This window comes from Otolemur garnettii, unplaced genomic scaffold (assembly GCF_000181295.1).
Source record: "Otolemur garnettii isolate 467f Iridium unplaced genomic scaffold, OtoGar3 scaffold00004, whole genome shotgun sequence".
NCBI classification, from domain to species: domain Eukaryota; kingdom Metazoa; phylum Chordata; class Mammalia; order Primates; family Galagidae; genus Otolemur; species Otolemur garnettii.
This window is the reverse complement of record NW_003852399.1, coordinates 1,182,601-1,204,354: the sequence shown is the minus strand read 5'-3', so window position 1 is coordinate 1,204,354 and position 21,754 is coordinate 1,182,601. Positions and strand designations below refer to the sequence as shown.

Here is a 21,754-nt window from a genome sequence, read left to right as displayed (position 1 = left end):
TAGTGTGGATATGGTTTGTTCGGCCCTACCTATTGGACATCAAAATCTGATCTCCAGTGCTGGAGGTGGGTCCTAAAGGGACCTGTTTGGGTCATGGGGAGCGGTCTCTCATGAATGGCTTACTGCGATCATGACTATGACTAATCTATTAGTCCCCAAGGTAACTGATTGTTAAAAACTGCATGACACTTCCTCCTCCTATCTCACCATGTGATCTGCAGACTTTCCCTCCCCTTCCACCTTGAGTAGAAGCAGCCTGAGTCCCTTGCCAGAAGCAGATGTGGGTATCCAAGCTTCTTGAATAGCCTGCAAAACTGTGAGCCAAATATCTCTTTTCTTTACCAATTACCCAGCCTCAGGTATTCCTTTATAGCCGTGCCAATGGACTAAGACACACTCCTCCCATTACTTGCTAGGTATGGCACTTTGAATAAGGTAGTCTGGCTCTCTGAGCTTCAGTTTCATTATCTATGAAATGGGATAATAGAACTTACCTGACAGGCTTGTTTGGCTTGGCCTAGCGTAGTACAAACACCCAATGAGCCTGAGGATGGTGGTTAAATATGCAATAATCTTCCTCCTTAGAGCCCTCTATCAGATCTCTCTCAGAATTTCCCTTTGTATCCTAAACTTTCCTTTAGGGCACTTTCTAGTTTCTAATTAAAAATACTTTCCACTTTGATGATCTGATTAGATACTTCTCTTTTACAATGGACAGTAAAATTCATAAAGGCAAAGACTCTGATTCATGCCATTCACCCAACATGTAATAGCATAGAATAGTTGCCCAATAAATATCTATTTGAAAGAACTAATAAACTATGTTGACAAATGCACGTTAACACAAAGATGAAAGACACAGTACTAACCTTCATTATGACGTTCATAGGCCAGTGTAAAAGCTCTCATGTCTAGCTGCATGTTAGAATTACCTGGGGAGTAATATTTCTTTAATCCCAATACCTGAGTCCTACTCTGGAAAAACTCTAGGGTGTGGGTCTGAGGCAGAGGTCCTCAAACTTTTTAAACAGGGGGCCAGTTCACTGTCCCTCAGACCGTTGGAGGGCCGGACTGCGGGCCCCGGGACGAGTCAGCTGCTAAGCAGGACAGGTAGTGGGGGCAAAAACACCTGGCAGGCTGGATAAATGTCCTAGGCGGGCTGCATGTGGACCGCAGGCCATAGTTTGAGGACACCTGGTCTGAGGGATGCCTGGTTTTAAGAGTTTCTCAGGTGATTCTATGAACAGCCAGGGTTAAGAAACACGGTTCTAATCCAAGAGAGACGGTTAGCAATGGTAACACAATGGGATACATGTTCTCTGGTAGTATTACTGTTCACAAGGATCTCCTAGGGTGACAGAGATGTTTTTCTGTTTGCAATGTCCAATAAGGTAGCCATTAGTCATAATGTGGCTATTGACCCCTTGAAATGTGTCTCCTGAGACAGAGGAATTAGATTTAAATATTATTTTATTTTAATTTAAAATTTAAAACCATATGTGGCCAGAGGCTACTCTAATGGATAGCACAAATTTAAGAGGCAAGCACAAAGGAGAACCCCCTAACCAGGCTGGAGGGACCTAAAGCTCCTTATCCTCTGATCCACAGGAGAGTACAGTCTAGGGGAGGAGAAGGCACCCAAATTCTGCACCCACCCCTTGAATTCTCCTTATCCCGATACAGGGACAACCTCTCCCTCTTGTTATCCAAGGAAGCTGTGACTAAGGAAACTCTTTAATGAACAAAATGAAACGTTCTCAAGTGAAAAAGCCTTTGTATGAGCTGCTGAATGATGTGGCCATTGTTGCCAAAGGATGAAATGCATCTTTAGCAAGAATATATGGAAAAGAAAAGAGTGACATGGAGCCCCCAGAACAGTAATATGGCAGCACCTCATAGTGGTCAAGCAAAGGTCTCCTTTCTGTGGCTCCTAAGCTGAGAGCCTCAAGCATGAACCATTACATATAGAGAACTGACAGCTCTTCCTAAGGCGAATAATGGCTCATTAAGCTCTTTATTAAATCAGAGTGGTCCAATGTCACGTGCAGAAAATCTTAAAGGCACCTAAGAAATCTTAAGGCTTATTTCCTTCTCTCATGAGTTTACGATCTATTAAGGGAGACTGGCAAGCAGAAAACAGAGAAGGCATACATGCTACTGATTTAACTCCCACTTTGCCCCATCTACCATTTGGTAAGCACCTACTCAGTGACAGCAGTGTTATTAGGGGCCTTACATGTTCTTTCATTTTGCCCATATAGTACTCTGCAAATTACGTAACTTTCTTATTTTATGGTGAAGAAATTTAAAGATGCATGCGAGTTTAATTTACTTGACTTTAACAAGTATGGCAAAGCTAGGATTCAAACTCAGACCTGCACTATTTGACTTTCTCTCTTTTTTTAAAAGGGCATGAAATAAGAGTAATGTTTGATTAATTAGCAAAAAGTGAATTTAACCATGTAACTACCATCTAAATCAAGAAACGAATCAATATCAGTATCTCAGAAGCCTCCTTCATGGTACCGCCTACTTATTTACCCCATTGCTTTCTACAAAGAACTAATATCTATTAGGGGCCTACCACATGTGGGAGTTCATCAAAGCAAAGTGAAAGACATTATAAATCAGGACTTAGGACATGACTTAAAAGAACATTTGGTCACCGCTAAACAATTATCATTTATCTATCTTAATGAGAAGTTAGTGTTTTATTGTATACAAAGAAATGAGGGAGTGAAATCAAGGCAGCAAGGGTGCAAACAGAATGCCTCAAGGCCTAAGGGTTCTAAAGAACAAGAGATTATTAGGTGTCTAGTTTAGTTAGGTTACTGATTCCCAGCCTTGATGATGGAGGTGGGCCATAAAGTACCTGAGGGTTCTGCCTCATTCATGTTCCTTTCTGCTTTATAATTTTATGATAATAAAATTAAGAGGAACTGTCATTTACAGAACACCCATGACCTGGAAGGGCTGCTCATTAAATCTCTTCAATAATTCTGTAATACCACCATTCTCATTCCAATGAGAAACATAAGGGTTCAAGAAAGTGAAGTAACCAGCTGAAGGTCACCTTGCTAATAAGTGAGTTAGCAAAGCTGAAAACCCGCATCTGTCCACCTTCAAAGCTTGTGTCCTTTCTGTTATAGTCTGCTACCCTCTCCCACTTTGCCAGGTTACAGACCACTGATTTCTTAGAGAAGTAACCTCTGTGTAGGTGAGCTGGTGTTACAGTAATGGTAACAAAAGATGTGAGTCAGAAACCTTGAAATTCATTTTGTTTCCAAGTCTCTCCTTCCCCGTGGCAATGAAGCCTACCTTTTTCCATCTACTCACTGACAACATACTTTTGTCTCCAAGTTGACAAAGTCACTATGCCAAAGCTTATAAACATGTAGTTACAGAGATTATCTGGCATTCCTTCTGACAAAAGAACACAGTTGGCAGGTCTAGATCTAAATTTAACCTCGTTCCTCCTCTCTTTCATCCTGCGAGTCTGGTGTGCTTAACTGAATCCAGTGAATTATAGGTGGGTCACATACACAAAGATTATATACATCTTATATGTCATTCGTACAAAATTACCCAGAACTCCATTAAGTTCTTAAACATATAATAAATCCATTACAATTAATGTTTTTTCTTCTTTTTACTTTGGAAACACCAAGAGGTTTGGGCAGATAACAGAGAAAGAGAAGAAGATGAGAGAAAATCTGAATTTCATTCACCTATTTACTTTTCCATCGTATCAAGTCTTCTTTATAATTCATGTTATCTGATACTGTTATTGTGCTTACCTTGACCAGAGTTATATATTGCTTTTACAGACTTCTTCACTTTCTGTAGAGCTGTTCTATCTTGGTCTAGAGCCTGAAAGAAAAAAATAAGGGGGAAAAAAGATATTGGAAAATTTTGTAAATTAAAAAAAAAGAAGCACTCATTCATAACTGCATTTGTTTTGCTTAGCACAAAAGCAACAGCAGACTGATATTTACTAGCAAAGAACCATTTCAGAGAGCGAAGTGCCCAGCATTCAAGCGGTTATGTGTTCTGGATAAATGCAGAGTCATTCTACCAATCTCAGTGTTGTGGAGTGAATAATGTGGCACTCAGTCACTTATCATGCTAAGCTATGCACAGGAAAGAAAATCTTCAAGGCACCTAACAAGTCTTAAGGCTTATTTCCTTCTCTCAGGAGTTTACGATCTGTTAAGGGAGACTGGCAAGCAGGAGAAATGGCAGGATACCCGGGGACTGAACATATTTTATCACCTAATGGTAATTTCTACCAGAAAAAAACATACAAGGGGGTGTGATAAGTAGGAATGACCTGAAAAGCTTTTCACAGTGCTTTTAAGTTTGAGGATTTCTTTGAGTGTTAAAAAAAAAATAGCTATGACATATGGCAGTTTTATTTTAAAAATCCTGTTTACTAAAAAAGCACAATAATGAAGAATGCTGCCATGATTCTGGCAATGCTTTAAAATGATGAATCAACACAGCCACATTAATCTACTTGTGCTATAAGTGTGGGGGGGGATTTTAGGGGGTCTGTTGCTGCATATTTTAATAATAAACATGCATATACAATATTTTAAAACATTAAATATGTACTCATACGTGCATCTAAACTTCACAACTTAAGAAAAATGAAGCCCACAGTAAGTACTTTTCTGAAGGTTACATAGGGAAGTTCAAAGGGGTAAATGCAACGGCAGAAGAATGTCCTGCCATTTTTGTTCAGCTCCTGTTCCCTGGGCACCTGGCCCATATTGGTTGGGCTCAGAGTCCTTCCAAGGATTTCGGGGCTACAGAACAAGGATCACAACACTCAGTCCCTTTCTGGTCATGTCAGCCTAGGAACACCAATAATTCTGTTTCTAGATGTGAGGAAGAATCTGGTCAGAGAAAATGACATTAACAGAGACAGAGTACCAGAGATAACAGGTGGAGAGAGTCTTGTGACACCTCAGTCATCGCCCCCAGTTGTCCCTAAGGTGTATACCATTGCAACCTTCCTGTAGTCTGAGTACATAAGACAGTAAATGTCTTCTATCTGAAGTCAGTAAAAGCTGGGATTCTATCACTTGCAACCACAAATCCTAAATAACATAAGAACTAACATTTACTCATATGTGTTTAATTATCCTACCTTTTTGCATTGTTTTTTTACAAAAACCCTGTCAAGTATCATCTTCATTTCTCAGACAAGCAAATGTGGTAAGTCTTCAGTAAACACTTATAGGAAGGGAGGGAAAGAAAGATGAAGTAACTTTCTCAAAGTCACGGAACCAGAAAGTGCTAATGTCAGCCTAAGACCACCAGTTTTTCTGTTTCTAGATGTGAGGAAGAATCTGGCCAGAAGGACTAATATCTACCAAAGCCTAAAGCCCATGCTTTGTTTATGGTCATAGCACCCTGAACATGCCAGATCTTGTCTTGATCTCAGATGCTAAGCAGAGTCGGGCCTGGTTAGTACTTGGATGGTGGAGATCAGGGCACATGCTTTTTCTTTTTTTAAATATTTATTTATTTTATTTATTTTGTATTAAATGATTGCTTTTTCTACTGGGATGAAAACCACAGTTTTTAGACAGCAGCTGATTCAATGCTATTTCTATCACTGGTTTCACTTACATTCCAACGCCGTAATTTTGTCACAGCTAAGGCCCACCTGTACTTCCATTTAATATTATTTTTTAAATCCATTCACACTTTTTTAAAAACACTAAGTAACTGCATTAGAAAGAGTTATAATAAATGCAAAATGAGGACCACCTACCATGAAGACACCCTGATTAAGACATCCCTCTAACTATATAAAATATTCCTCTTAGTGCCTCAAGTCATCTCATATACCAGTCACAGTGCATTGTCATGCGTAAGGAAACATTTTGCCAGTTTCACGGAAAAGAAAAATTATGAGCTATTGCCAAGATTTAAGATTTATAATTTAGAGCAAAGAGAGAAGATAACTATTACTTGATAAATGCTTGGTATGTACCAGTGTGTGCTAAGAAGTTAACATGAATTATCTCACAAAAATCCTATGAAATAAGTACCATTATTATATCCATCTTACATATTAGGAAACAAGCGCTTAGAAAGGTTAACTTGTCCAGGGTGGCAAAGCTGGAATTTGAACCCGTATCTTTCACGACAGACCCTATCTCCTAACCACCACCTAATTCAGCATTCCAATGACTTCTGTGATGAGCTGAAGCTAAAAACAGAGCCACATCATATGGAGGGGGACTACACACCAATTCTCAGAGATATATCTGAGTTAAAAACAATTACAAGACATTCAGGTTGCTAGGATAATATGAGGGAAAGAAAATAATACACATAAGAACTCACTGAAGAGATTGAATTCAGAGGGCTTATTGTTTGATAAACTGTTTTCACGGTGACATTAAAAAATAATTCTCATCATTTTTTTTTTAATTGTTGGGGATTCATTGAGGGTACACAGAACCAGGTTACACTGATTGCTTTTGTCAGATAATGACCCACTTATATTTGGGTCCTGCCCCCAAAAGGTGCACCACACCCTTTGCCCCCAATATGTATATTATTGCCTTTATTCCCCTGATGAAATGCCTTGGGCCATAAATAAGTAAAATAGCTTGCTAAGTGTCATACACTATCAGCTTAAGCTTTTTCAAACATACCACCTAGTCCTTGTAGAAGGTATGTCTAAACTTCCCTTGGATCTTAACATTTCTTAATTATTTTTAAGAAAGGAAAAAAGCTCTGTTTCTGTAGGAAAATAACCTGTTAGTTCAGCTTTGGGGAAATGATGACCACCACATAAGGATGGGTTTACTCCAAGAGAAGTTAATGAGTGGGCTTTAATCTTCTTGAACATTTGGAGTTGATGGTTCCAAATGAACAAAGGGATGCGGAAGATCTCAGCTATGATATTTTATGAGACCATCTACTACTTCCTTTTGTTGGAGGGGGAAGTGTAGTCTCTGAACTTGTCAGATGTTTTACCAACTCCTCTATGAACTGGCAGGATGAAAAGTTCATGTATTTACTTTTAAAGGTTACCAACAGCAACCCATTTGATAGCTACAGTCAGTTAGTTGTCAATTTTAAATTGCACACGAACCTTATGGACACCCTGTATATCTAATAGTGAATGTCTCAAAAGGTTGGAGTAGGGGAAAGTACAAGCAGGTCGCAGTAGCTCATGCTTGTAATTCTGGGAGGTGGGAAGATCTCTTGAGGTCAGGAGTTGGAGACCAGCCTTGGTAAGACCTTAACCTTATGGACACCCTGTATATCTAATAGTGAATGTCTCAAAAGGTTGGAGTAGGGGAAAGTACAGGCAGGTCGCAGTAGCTCATGCTTGTAATTCTGGGAGGTGGGAAGATCTCTTGAGGTTAGGAGTTGGAGACCGGCCTTGGTAAGACAGAGACCACGTCTCTACAAAAAAACAGAAAAAATTAGCCAGGCATAGTGGCACCCACTGTAGTTCCCAGCTACTTGGGAGGCCAAGGCAGGAGGGTCACTTGAATCTAGGAGTCTGAGGTTGCAGTGAGTATGATGATACCACTGCACTCTACCATGAGTGACAGAATGAGACATACTATCAAAAAAATAAAAAAGAATGAATTAACAAACACCAGAGGAGAATATGCTCATCTCTAATGAAAGAGTAATACTTCACCCATCTCAAATTTTGCAAAACAGCAATATCACTAAAAAGCAGGGATGTTAACCTAGGAAAGCACTTTTAACTTTAAGATGGAGATTTTTTACTTTATTTCATACATAGTCCTAACAGCTTCAGACATTTGAATTCTAGGCACAATGAAGACATGGGCTATTGCAAGCAAAGTAACATTTTGATTAAAAACAACACAACCACCTACAGGTGGCTGAAACAAGATGTTCAAACAAGATGCTCAGTTGGTACAAACTACACCTTTAAGTATTCAATACAAGATGTTCACCTGGTGAGAATGAGGCTGTAGGCACGTTTTGTTTCTGAGCACTGTGCAGTCAAAGGGTTACAGAGAGGCTGAGAAACCACACTGGTGTAAGCACCATGTGCGATCTGGCAACTGAGAGGATTTTAAAAAACTACGCAACTGGAGACAAAACCAGAAAATTCCCTGAGTCTGAGCCACTCATTGTAGTGCATAGGACGTGAGTGGCCCTCCAGGCAGTATCCCTCAGTCACACAGAGTATACGAACAGACGTTCTCAGAGACACGAGCATCCGGGCCATATTTATTCCAGTTCAAGGCATTTGCATGACCTGATTTCTCCTTTGCCTAGAACTTTCTTTCCCAAGCTCTTTGGATAAGTGTCTCCTCCTCCTAACACAGCCCTCAGACTGAAAGCCCCTTCTTCCAAGAGGCCTTCTTCATATAACCTAAAGCAGTGTACCCCTTGGCCCACTCAAGGTTACTCCTGAATACACGTCATGCTATTTTTCCCACAGTGCTACCATACTCTGAAATGATCCTGTTCAACTTTTATGGTATTTATTCCTTGGTAGAAGAAAAAAGTCCTTTGAAGGCAGGGACCTTGTATAAGCTACTCATAGCTGAACTTCCATTCCCAGTGTCTAGCAGACAGCAGATCCTCAAAACTGCATATGACAGAAAGCAATAGATGACTGAATAAATGAACTCCTCAGTATCATCACCCCTACAAAAGAGCACGCAATGTTAAGACCTACCCTGAAAATGAAAAATAGCCTAAAAAATAAAATGGTTTCAGATTCAGAAAACATGGTTCTCTATAATTCTTCCCCTAATGGTTTTGAATAGCCAAAGTTTAAATATATGTGTGTGTATATATATTTATGTCACATTGTACACAGTCTTACATGAGATATGACCATACAGTGTGGACAGAACTTACACATTTAAAGTGTATTTTATACCTTGAAATAGTTATTGTCAACTTTCTTTAAATACATTTTATGGAAATCTATTTATGTTTATTGAGCAATGGCAATTCTACTGTCATTATTTGTTAAGATTTTCTAAGTCTTTCATACTTTCTTTTCAATAATACTAAAGTAGGAAAAACTGCTCTTAATATGGATAGGTTTGATTTTTTAAAATAACCACAAGACCCTGGAGCTGAATCTTCTGAATACACTTATAGAGACAGGAAACCGTGCATATCAACAGAATAATAGCCTAGAATGTCCTAGAGATCTGTGGTGGACAGAAATTACACCTACCTTCCAGGGGTTCTCTTAGCCTTCAGAATGTGAACCAGGGGCTAGCACAAAGCACAAAGCAGCACACAGCAGTGCTTAGAAACGACTAGCTGTTGTGACTCTCACCTCTGATGGGGGTGGAGGTTCCATGAAACTAAGTCCTGAAACACTTGGAGAAGGGACAGCCCACCATCTCTGTCCTACCAAAGTGATTAACAAATAGAATTTTCACTCACTTGGGGAAAAATGTGCTTCCATTTTATCATACTTTCAAAGAGGTCTTTCAAAAATGAATTTTAAAAGATGCATCTGTGCCATAATCTCCAAAATGCAAACATTCTTCTTATATGTTATTCCTTTAACAGGGAAATCAAGGGAAGACTACTTTGGCCTAATTTTGGTTCAGACTCCAATTCCTTCAGCTTTGGGACTGCTGGGCAGTCATGCTACCCAGAGGGGAGGAGGAAGGACCAAAGGGCACCATGTTCAGTCTGCCACCGGGGCCAGATGCCTAGTCAACATTCACAATGCCTCTGTGGAGGGGACAGGGATGGAACGTTCTTGTGCAGATTCACAGTTAAACCAGTACGTACGTATCTGCTGTCAGGCCCCATGTGCTACAACATCTACATGTATAATTACAATGTGAAGGCATAAGCTCAGAAAGCAGTCCAAAGTGATCACGAAGAGCGTTCTGGATAAAGGCGTCAAAAGAGAGAATGACAATGCAAAGTGTGAGCTGCCTCAGAAAAGAGGAGGAGCAGAGGCAAACCACAAGTGTGCACCACAGGCCTTCGTATCAGCCCGTTCCACAGGCTGACCAAGGCAGTTGAGCAGCCACAGATTTTGGTATCTACCACTTGGAATTTATGGAGTCCTGGAACCAAACCCCCTGGGATACTGAGACACAACTGTGTTTTTTTCTGAGGATTAACAAACTTGGGTTTTTACATCATTTACTCACTTTTTCATTCAGTAAGTATGCCAGGCATTTCAACAGGCACTGGCCAAAGTGTAAAAACCAAATATTGTATCTTAAATAGCTACATGTCTCCTCACTTCTACTTGCCACAGCAAAACAACAGAGCCCTTTGCTAAAATAAGTGAGAAGCCTGGCCCTGCTTCTGAGATGACTGATAGGTACTCATTAAATATTAATTCTTACTAGCCTGGGGCTTTATCCACACGTCTCATGTCATTCCATTCTTTACCCTGTACTTTAGGTTTTCGATACTTGTGTAGCTATCTCTTCTCAATCAACTAAAAACTCTGTGAGGATAATATCAGGATAGTACCCATGTTTGTTTCCTTCTTCAAACAGAAGCTGCTTAGTAAGAATTGCTGACTTGGATGAAAGGATCACGCGCGCGCACACACACACACACATTCTGGAGGAAGAAAGGATGGATAAATGAATTCACTGTTCTTCAAATGAAATCCAGCCCTCACTCCTGCCTGTAAGGCCCTCTGAGACCCAGTTCCCTGCCCCGACTTCTGTTCCCACATGCTCCACTACTCTTCATGTTCCACTCACACCTGCAGTCTTCCTAATCCCTCTGAGCTTGTACCCCTCGGAGCTTTTACAACTGCTGATCTCTCTGTTGAAATCCCTTTCTCAAAACTCTTCCCCAAAGTCTTAAGGGACCTGGTCTGTGCCTCTTTTTCCAGCATTCAGCTCCAAAGTCAGCTCCTCAAAAGGCCTTTCTAACCACCCAACTCTAGTCACTCTCCACTCATTACCCTCTTTTACTTCCTGTGCAGCACTAACACTCTCTGAAAGGATCTTAGTGGAGTGCTCCCACATGTACAACAGGACAGTGATCTCTAAAAGAAGGTGTATCTGTTCTATACATGGCCATGGCACTCGTACTGAAAACGGATTAACCGTAAATACTAAGTAAATATATGTTAAACTAATTTTAAAGACTTACGTTAGTTAGTCAAGGACCTATCATAGCTGGAGGGCTGGATCAAGGGTGTTCAGACAGCCCTGTGGTATCTTCTGACCCAGACTAAAGAACCCCAACATGCAGGAGCACTCAGTAAAAGCTGAGTGAATGAATAAGCCAAGGGGCAGAAGAACGTATGTGTGTGGCATCTGAGGATGTTCAGGTGAGGTGGTTTCAGAAAAACTGTGGCCTGGCTCGGCGCCTGTAGCTCAGCCGGCTAAGGTGCCAGCCACATACACCAGAACTGATGGGTTGGAATCCAGCCCAGGCCTGCCAAACAACCAATGACAACTACAACCAAAAAATAGCCGAGCACTGTGGTGGGCACCTGTAGTCCCAGCTACATGGGAGGCTGAGGCAAGAGAATCGCTTAAGCCCAGGAGTTGAAGGTTGCGGTGAGCTGTGATGCCCCAGCACTCTACCCAGGGCAACAGCTTGAAGCTCTGTCTCAAAAAAAAACTGTGGCCTGAGTATACTATGCAGACATACATCCCCTCTCACCTCTCCTGTACTAATGAAGACATGGTCTCAGATCTTCCCAACTACTTACAACTAAAACAAGAATGCCCATTCCTGGGTAATGTGGAAGAATCCAAAATGTCTAGATTTATCTACTCACCTGAGAAGGTAAAGGCAGTGGCCACAAATGAAATTAAAACCCAACTAGTCTAAAAATATTTCTTATCATTTCCCTGCACTAGAATTACCTTTCTATGTATTTATTCAGCCAACAAACATTTACTAAGCCGTGGCTTTAGATGAGGCAATAAAGATACAGAAGGGTAATAAATTGTAGCCTGTCTGGATGTTTACCTTTGGAATAGCACAGGTGCCAGGAATAACAAAAAGAAAAGGAAAAGGAGAGAGAAGAGAAAAAGGGAATTAACACTAAGGGCACCCAGCGTGGCCCTCGTGTTGCTCTGGGTCCCGTCCATCCTCAACTCCTGCGATCATGGAGGAGATGATGCTGGTGGCACAGTACCTTACGGTCATCTCGAAACAGCAAGGAAGCAATGGATGTAAGGAAGCAGACATGAAAGACAAGCCGAGGCAGAAAAAAGCAGAGCAGAAACAGGAGGTGGAAGTACAGCCCCAATTCTATCAGTTTGAGGAGCAGATGGGTTGAGTGCTAAGAATCATCCTGTATCATAAGTATATAATCACAACAGTTACAGAAGGTTCAATCGGACAGCAACAGCCCAGAATACCTGCCAACAGGGGAACAAGGACATGGAAGGCAACAGCAGCTTATATGAAAGGAAGAGGTAAAGATGTTATCATTTGTTAGTTTCAAGATTAATGAGTTGAATGAGGCTGCCACGCAAAGGGAAATGACCAACCTAAAATAAGATTTGATTTGCATAACACAGCCAAAAAATGGAAAGTTGATACATTACCCACCAATAAAGGTTGTAAACTGTTCATCTGCGTTTAGAATATAAAAAGATTCAGATTATGCTGCACTTATACAGATTTTAACCAGAAACATTTAATGTCCTCTAAGGTACCTACAGCTGAACAGTTGCATGAGGTGGAATTTGACCTATACAGTAAAGTCCTATAGATGCTAAGTCTCTAAGGGTTTAGAGACTTACCTACTTGGTAAGTTACTTCATGGTTCAGATCTGTGGCACATATTCATAGTACCACCTTCAGTGATACTGCTTAAATGATTCTAAGGCTACAGTCCAGGCAAGAAAATATCACCAAGCTATCAGCTTTCCAAGCCAAAGAAAAGGTACTGTATGAAACTGAAACTCACAAAAGTCCACTTTTATCTGTCAGGTGTGTACATATTTTGAGGGTAGATACTATGCTAGCACAATAAATATCAAATAAATCTGCCTCTGTATTAAAAGCAACTAGAATTAAAGGTGTGTAGAACAAAACTGGCTTTCAATTATGCTGTTGTTTATTTCTCACGTACTATTTTACTATTTATTTTTTCTTTTAAGATTAACATAAGGGTACATATGGGTACAATTAGGTTACATTGTTTGCGTTTTCAAGGTAAAGTCCAAGTTGTAGTTGAGTCCTTCAACCAGGAGGGGTGTCACATATCCCTACTCTGCACCCATTAGGTGAGAGCTTACAAACTTCCTTCTCCCCTTCTGGAATTTAACTGTATTTTTCTTTCATTTGGGTGTGTAGTGATTCATTTACTCGTTTTAAGTTAGTATTGAGTACATGAGATGTTTACTTTTCCATTCTTGAGATACTCCACTTAGGAGAATGTTCTCTAACTCCATCCAGGTAAATACAAAAGATGCAGTCTCCATCTTTTTTGGTGGTTGAACAGTACTCCATGGTACACATACACCACAGTTTATTAATCCATTCATGGTTTGATAGGCACTCAGGTTGTTTCCACATCTTTATGATTGTGAACTGAGCTGCTATGTATGTTTAAGTGCAGATGTCCTTATGATAAAATGATTTTTTCTCGTGGATAGAAATCTAGTAATGAGACTGTGAGATCAAATGGAAGGTCTACTTTTAGCTGTTTGAGAATTCTCTGTACTTCTGTCCAAAAGGCTGTATTAGTTTGCAGTCCTAGAAACAATATCGTAAGTATTCCTTTTTCTCTGCACACACACCAGCATCTGCAGCTTTGGGACTTTGTGATGTGGGCTATTCTCACTGGGGTCAGGTGGCACCTCAAGATGGTTTTGACTTGCTTTCTGTGATGGTCAGGGATGATGCATATGTTTTCATGTGCTTGCTGGCCATTTGTCTGTCTTCTTGGGAGAAGGTTCTGTTCACGCCACCTGCCCAGTGATTAATGGGTTGTTTGCTCTTTTCTCATTGATTTTCTTGAATGTACTATTTATTTTAAAACCTCAGTTTTTATTCCAATCACTTGAAGGAAGCACTATCTTAACGAAGGTAAATAATGCAACATATTTTTTTTTTTGCTTAGGTAACATATATGGAAATACTCACTTTCTAATCTCCCCAGAGCTCCCTGAGACTACAATGCATCCCAAGCCTCATCTTGCATTTCAAAAGTCTGGTCACACCTACAACGAATCAATGATGGAATCATTTTACAGACCCTTGTGAGGGTTTAGGACTTGGATGAATGTGATTCATTCAATTCATCCAAGTCCTAAACCTTTCCTGCTATTAACCCATTCTGAGGTTAAAAAGGAAGCCTCAAAGAGTGCTGTCTGTAATGCAGGCAAAGGGAGGATATTCAGGATAAAGGGCCTGCCTCCCTCCCTCACTGTGCTGTTCTTCCCACCCCGTGCCTACACATAGGAAAAGCAGGCCCAGAGAGGGACCAGATGAGGGAAGGGAAGGCTTGAGCCTGCTGTTTAAGCCTCTGTATGCAACAGGCCACAAAATCCTGCCAATTCGATCCCTGCAGCATTTCTTAAGCCCATTCCAAGGGCTCCCGCCTTACTTTAGGACCTAATCATGCCTCATCCAGGTCCTTTCATAACCTCCTACTGGCTCCCTACTCTCATCCTCCAGACCAATAAAGACATTGTTCCTAAAATATAAATCTGATTGTGTCGCTCTCTGGCTCTAAAATCTAAAAGAGAGACTTGGTACCCATAGCACAGTGGTTACGGTGCCAGCCACATACAACAAAGGTGGCGGGTTCAGACCTGGCCCAGGCCAGCTAAACAACAATGTCAACTGCAACAAAAAATAGCCTGGCGTTATGGCAGGCACCTGTAGTCCCAACTACTTGGGAGGCTGAAGCAAGAGAATCGCTTAAGCCCACAAATTGGAAGTTGCTGTGAGCTGTGACGCCCCAGTACCCTACCAAGGGTGACATATTGTTACTCTGTCTCAAACAAAACAAAACAAAACAAACCTTGAAGAATGTGAAAACTTGGACCATGGCTCATGAAGTCCTCCTCCACCCCACCTCAAACTTTCGCAGATGCCCTTTTGCAGCCAGTTTATCCATGCCACTCTGGTTTTCCACTTTATATCGCTGGTTCTCCATGTTACCAGTGCCCAAATACATCAGGACCCTTTCTGGCCTTTGTGATTCTGGGATGCTAATTCTAGTAGCTAAAATTTTCTCCTTTCTCTTTTTCTCCACCTTCTTAAGAATCTTGCAAATGCATGCTCAACCTTTAAGATTGAGTTTTATCACCTACTAAGGTTTCACGTCCCTATTTTCCCAGATTAAGATATAATCTCTTCATCTACCAGTGCTATGAGAGCACTTACCAGGTTTATAATAACTTTTCCCTTCAATCTCTATCTTCAGCAAAGAATCGGGCAGCGCCTGTGGCTCAAAGGAGTAGGGCGCCAGCCCCATATGCTGGAGGTGGCAGGTTCAAACCCAGCCCTGGCCAAAAACTGCCAAAAAAAGAATAGTTATCAATCTTATTTTAAGATAGTATATACATATTTTTCTTTCCCCAGCTGTTGAACCAGCTTGCTGCTCCTACACCCCAGGACTGTGTGTGAGGAGGAAATCTAAATGTGCACAGGACTCTGGGATTCCTGATTAATTCCTATCAAAACTACTACTGCCAGTTCCTCAATTATAAACAAAAAGGAGGGGGAAAAAAAACTGTATTATCAAATGTTCTAAATAATCATTACCAGTATTTTATATAGAAAGTTAGAAATAACATAAAACCAACAACAGTAAAATGGTAAAGTAAAAATACAATAGAAATAAGAAGGACTATATTATTACTAAAAGTAATATAAGGAATAAATAGAACACAGGTCTACCATTTATTGTCTATTATGTGATAGGTACAAATATTATGAAATACCATAAGTTAGAATATAAAATTATATGTACTATAACAATGTGAATTACCTAGAAATACAACATTTGGAGGTACACAGAGATGTTTAAAGCTATGATAGGTTGTAATTACAACAATTTTTTTTTCTTTTAAAATAATTTCCTTGGCTGGGCAGGGTGGCTCACGCCTCTAATCCTAGCACTCTGGAAGGCCAAGGCAGGAGGATCATTTGAGTTTAGGAGTTTGAAACCTGAAAAAGAGTGAGACTCCATCTCTACTTAAAAAAAAAAAAAAAGAAAACATTAGTCAGGCATTGTGGTGGGCACCTGTAGACCCAGCTACTCAGGAGGCTGGGGCAGAAGGATCACTCAAGCCCAGAAGGTGGAGGTTGCTGTGAGCCAGGCTGACACATGGCATTCCAGCCTGGGGCAACAGAGTGAGACTCTGTCTTAAAATAATAAAAAAAGAAATTCTGTTAAAAATAAAATAATTTCCTTATATATATTACAACATAGATTCATCATTTATAATTTCTTAAGCCTTTTAATAATATCTAGTAATACATGCAATGCCTGTTTTTTTCCTGAGCAATTTCAAAACGCTCAGCAATATGTTAATTTTCATAGAAAAGGAGGGAGAAATTGTACAAACCCTTAGTAATCTCCAAGTTGCCTTGCAAACTGTACATTTAAAAAATTAGTAGAATATTGTGTTTCAAGAGCTCCTGTCTAGGGCCAGAAAGAAAACTGTAATCACAGCAATTACCTTGTGAACCTCTAATTTCTGTTGTAGTTCTAAAGTTTGGAGTAGCAAACCCACCCACAAGCACCACTGCTCTTTCATCTTGAAGCAATTTCAGCTCCATTCTTGGGAAAATAATAATTATAGGTACAACAAGGTATTTAAAGACAAAAAAAGTAGTCACAAAAACACCACTTCTATGTTGTAACACAGTGAGAGTTTCTTAAAAGAATTAACACCTAGACCAGAAAGAAGTTCCCTGAATCACATTTTTATAGGAAAGTAAGAATTTATCAGAATTCTACCTCAAAAAAGAAATGGGAGTTTTTGATGGTGAATGGATTGGAAACCACTGAGCTAGTCAGCCTTTTAGCTTCCCACCAGGTCTAAGGTCTTATAATGTCCTACTATAGCTATAAATAATCTAGGTCTTCACCCCATGATTTCAAATGTGCTACTGATGGCTCATAGTCATTTGGGCTTAGTCACACAATATTATCTAAGGTGGAGAATCTCATTAACTACCAACTAGATGCTGAGATTTAAATAGGGGGTTTTGGAGCACAGAATCTAGAGCGAGACCATTGAGGGTCAAATGTAACTCCTCTGACTGATTTACATAACTAGGACCAGTTACTTAATCTAGCTGTGCCTCAGTTTCCTCATCTTCAAAACAGGAAAAGTTATAGTAACTGATCTCACGGAGTTACATGAATTAAGTAAAGAAATTATACAGATAAAGTGTTTAGAATGGTACTTGAGACAGAGCAAGTGCTCAACAAATGTTAGCTAGGATTTACAGATGCAAATACTCTGATTTATTTTTTCCAAGTTTCCTAACAGGTACATAGTTAGCAAGGACAATTTTTATGTGAGTGAATGGTGCTACCACAGAAGAAAAAGAAAAGGGAGATACTGAAATAAAAATCTTCCCCTCAGACTAGTTTTTTAGATCAGTGACCTCCCTAGAATGCAGCACACAAGATGGTCAACTGTGGTGTGGGAGGAAAAATATTATGACTTGTTTGTAATTTTTATGTGGTATAATTATATGGTATTAGCACAGAGAAAATATATGTGTGTTATGTATACACAGATGGTGCTAAAAAATGTACATACATTTTAAGAAAGGAAAAAATTGTATTAAAATTTTAATACTCAAGTCACATTTGACTTCTGCAATTACAAGAGATATAGGATACAATATGTAAGATAAGACATTACTGGTATATGTTGACTGTTATAATTTAATACAGTTTTCTTCCTTTCTTAAAATGTGCATACTTATTCAGCACCCTCTCTATATATGAAGATGGAATGCAAGCTTAGAAAGGTTTACAAATGAGATGCACTAAAGTTTTAAAACCACTGCTCTATAAATCACCTTAAGATTTAACTTTATTTTTAAATTTTACAGGGAAAAAATACGAAGATTAAACATCCTGGTCCTTTACATACAGAATAATTCAATGACTATTTACTGACTGACATCCATGTTTCTAAGCACTGTGGGGAAAAATGGAATAAAACTTGATAGAAACACAGCTGTCTGCTCTCTGTACCGAGAGGAGGTGACACTGCTCTCCACTGTCCCAAAGACACCCACCCAAAGACGTCAGTGGGTTTTTCCTTAAGTTGTAGCAACCAATCTATTCACTCGGAACTTAGAACACAGGATGGCATCAATGGCCTGTTTTGTTTTTATTAAAAAAAAAAAAAAAAAAACCTTGTAAAAATGAAACAAAAAAGTCAAGTTAAATGTGACTTGAGTATTACAATATTAATACAATTTTTCCCCTTTTAAAAAAAAATCCTGTTTTATTTTTATTAAACAGTATCTTGTATGTTCTTGTCAATTTTATCATTTTGCTTCTGATTTTCCCAACTGCCTAAATATTATCACCATCTTTCCTTTCTGAGGAAATTTAAGAAATTTAGTCTTTACAGAGACTAAGTGACTTACTACATGGATAATATTCTTAAACTCCCAATTATAGTCCAAGAATATGGGGAAAGGGGAGGAGGGAGGATGGGTGGAGAGACCATACCTACGGTGCATCTTACAAGAGTGCATGTGAAATTTATTAAATGTAGAATATAAATGTTTTAACACAATAACTAAGAAAACGCCATGAAGGCTACGTTAACCAGTTTGATGAAAATATTTCAAATTATATATAAAACCAGCATATTGTATCCCATGATTGCATTGATGTAAACAGCTATGATTTAATAAAACAAAAAAATTCTGAAACTCATCTCTCTAATCAAAAAAAAAAACTGTTCATAGACATCCCACAACCTTACACATTACAATGCTAAAAGCAAATAAAAATAGATATTTCTCTTTTAAGTCTGTTTCCTACCTACCACAAAGCCCTTAGGACACCTGCTTTACTGGAAAAAAGATAAACTCCAGACAAGTTCATTTTTGTTTTGTTTTGTTTTTTAGCAATAATGCCAAGCAAATAATCTTACAAGTTACCCATAATTTCACCATTCTAAAGTATTATTTTCTTTATTGTTGACTTCTTAGCTTTTCATTATGTACATGTTTTCTATGTAACTCATCAATGCTTTACCTGCAACCTCTATTCTGGTTTTTTCACTTAATGTAAGGTGAAATCTCCCCCCTTTCCCCACGGGCACGGCCATTCCCACTGCAGCAGCTGCATAGCACTACATTACTCTGATGCATGACCTTGTCCCCTATACACGCCTGCTATTAAAAATTAGCTTAATGGTCAGTTTTTACACTTTCATAATTAAAGGTATTTATTGTGAAAGCCTCATTTCCAGCATGGATGTCAAATAATAAAAAGTTTCTTTCTTTCTTTTTTTTTTTTGAGATGGAGCCTCAAGCTATCCCCCTGGGTAGAGTGCCACGGCATCACGCTCACAGCAACCTCAAGCGAGTCTCCTGCCTCAGCCTCCCAAGTAGCTGGGACTACAGGCGCCCGCCACAACACCTGGCCATTTTTTGGTTGCAGCCATCATTGTTGTTTGGCAGGCCCAGGCTGGGGATTCGAACCCGCCACCTTAGGTGTATGTGGCTGGCGCCTTAGCCACTTGAGCCACAGGTGCCGAGCCAATAAAAAGTTTTTTTTAATAAGGTTAACTTGAACTTGTGTGTGTGTGTTAAAACATGATTATGAAATATCAGCAGGCATGGGTGACATTTTTTAGTGTATTAATAATTCATGTCCCTAAGTCACAACCAACTGACAAAAAGCCTCAAGTTTTTGACTTCCAAAAAGCTGATCATATACCAGAAATGTCACAAAGATCTAAGTAAACTTCTTGCAAATTATATTTGAGTGCATTTTAGGATACTGGTTAACTCTAAGTCAAGGGATCTTAAAAGGTCCATTGCCTAGTATGAAACTCTGCCCCATGACCCTGCCCCCAATAGCTGGTCCTTAACATGGACCTTTTTCAAGTAATGCTCCTCAGGACAGGTGACTCAGACCTGAAGCACTAAGGAATCCTCTGCTCAACTGGATATTGTTTCCATAAATGTAAATCTTCCTGTTCACAAGAGTTGTAGTTTTCTGTAAATCAAACCTCTAAAATGAAACACTAACTGCCATGTGAGCTGTATTTAATATAGCCTTGATTTGAGATTGGGGCCTTATAAAACATAATATAACTCACAAATCTCTGACCTATCTTGACCTAATAAAACACCCTGGCCGCAAGGGAAAAAATTTTTTTCTATCTAGTGTAGCAGTCAATGTGTTAAACTTTTTTCCTTGAAGGTGCACATTAACACTTCAAAGATGCACTTCTCAGGTTTTCTGTCTTAAGAGAAAGAGTCCTTTTGCAACACTAATGATCAATCTCTTATCTCCCTGACTCCTATATTCAGATTTTTTATTTACTGAATTTACTTAAAATGAGGATACATCTACAAAAATCTGGGGAAAAACCTCCATCTCCACTCTGTGAATACACTCATTTGGCACAATATCCCAGAGTCAAGAAATACGGAGACGACCCCAGCCTTTGTTCAGGGAGAGTGATGGGGTTACCTCCAAGACATTTACTAGGTAGCGAGATACAAAGTGGCTATAGATAAAACAGGAATGTTTCTCTATAGTACAATATTTGAAGATAAATTTTCCAAGGCAAAAATATATTCACCTAAAAGCAAAGCATGTAGTAAATTTTTAAAAATGTTTAAGAAAAAATATAGTTTTTTTTTTTTTTGCAGTTTTTGGCCAGGGCTAGGTTTGAACCTGCCACCTCCGGCATATGGGACTGATGCCCTACCCATTTGAGCCACAGGCACCGCCCAGAAAAAATGTAGTTTAAAGGCAGGAAGGATAAAGAAAATCCAAAGTCTTCTTCCTGAATATATACAAAGGCTTTTATTAAATTACATTTTATGGATTGAGTTCTAAATCTCCTCTGAATGATTTCTTTACTGCTGGGAGTAAAATTAAAGGGTATTGATGGTTTAAGACGTGGTGTCCACTTCTAACACCAATGCATAAAAAAATGGAGCTAGAGTACTAAAAGCATAAGGAAACATCCCTTCTTATAATCCATAATTTTATAAAAAATGAAATTAACTGTTTTCCAAATGTCTGTGCTGAAGATACAGTAAAGTAACATGTTTGGTGGACGTTCAGAAGGCTGGCTGGGGTCCAGAGTAGTAAATACAATGTATACCCTCAAATGAATCTTTTTTCCACTTTAAACTATAATCCAGCTACTATGTATGGTACCACTTAGAACAATACCAAGCAACACTTTACCATCTACATATCCCAGAGATGCCCCAAATTACTGTATTTCTTAAAAGTAAATACACAGTTCTCCCACTATCCAACGACAAGTCCACTATGAACAGATGAGGGGTTCAAAACTAGTCACAAGGCAACTACATGAAATTATACACAATCTGGCTGAGCTTTACAAAGCACTACGCTGGAGGGCTTGGCATGAGGAACAGTACTTCATGATGAATACTTCATTCCATAAACTTGTGTTTGATAGGTGTGGTAGAGTACAGGGTTTATAAACTTTCACAGATAGAGATTCTTAGGCAATCCTCTTGCCTCAGCCTTCTGAGTAGCTGGGACTACCAGTGCCCACCACAATGCCTGGCTAATTTTTCTATTTTTAGTAGAGATGGGGTCTGG

General features: G+C 39.4%; 1 protein-coding gene across 1 annotated transcript in view; it reads right to left on the bottom strand.

Moving 5' to 3' along the window:
- The window catches only part of ASAP1 (ArfGAP with SH3 domain, ankyrin repeat and PH domain 1), a 345,855-nt gene that overhangs the window by 159,624 nt on the left and 164,477 nt on the right, over positions 1-21,754 (bottom strand). Inside the window, exon 3 of the mRNA XM_003782341.2 lies at positions 3,798-3,870. Coding sequence (XP_003782389.1) covers positions 3,798-3,870 — 73 coding nt within the window. The remainder of the gene's footprint in view (positions 1-3,797; positions 3,871-21,754) is intronic.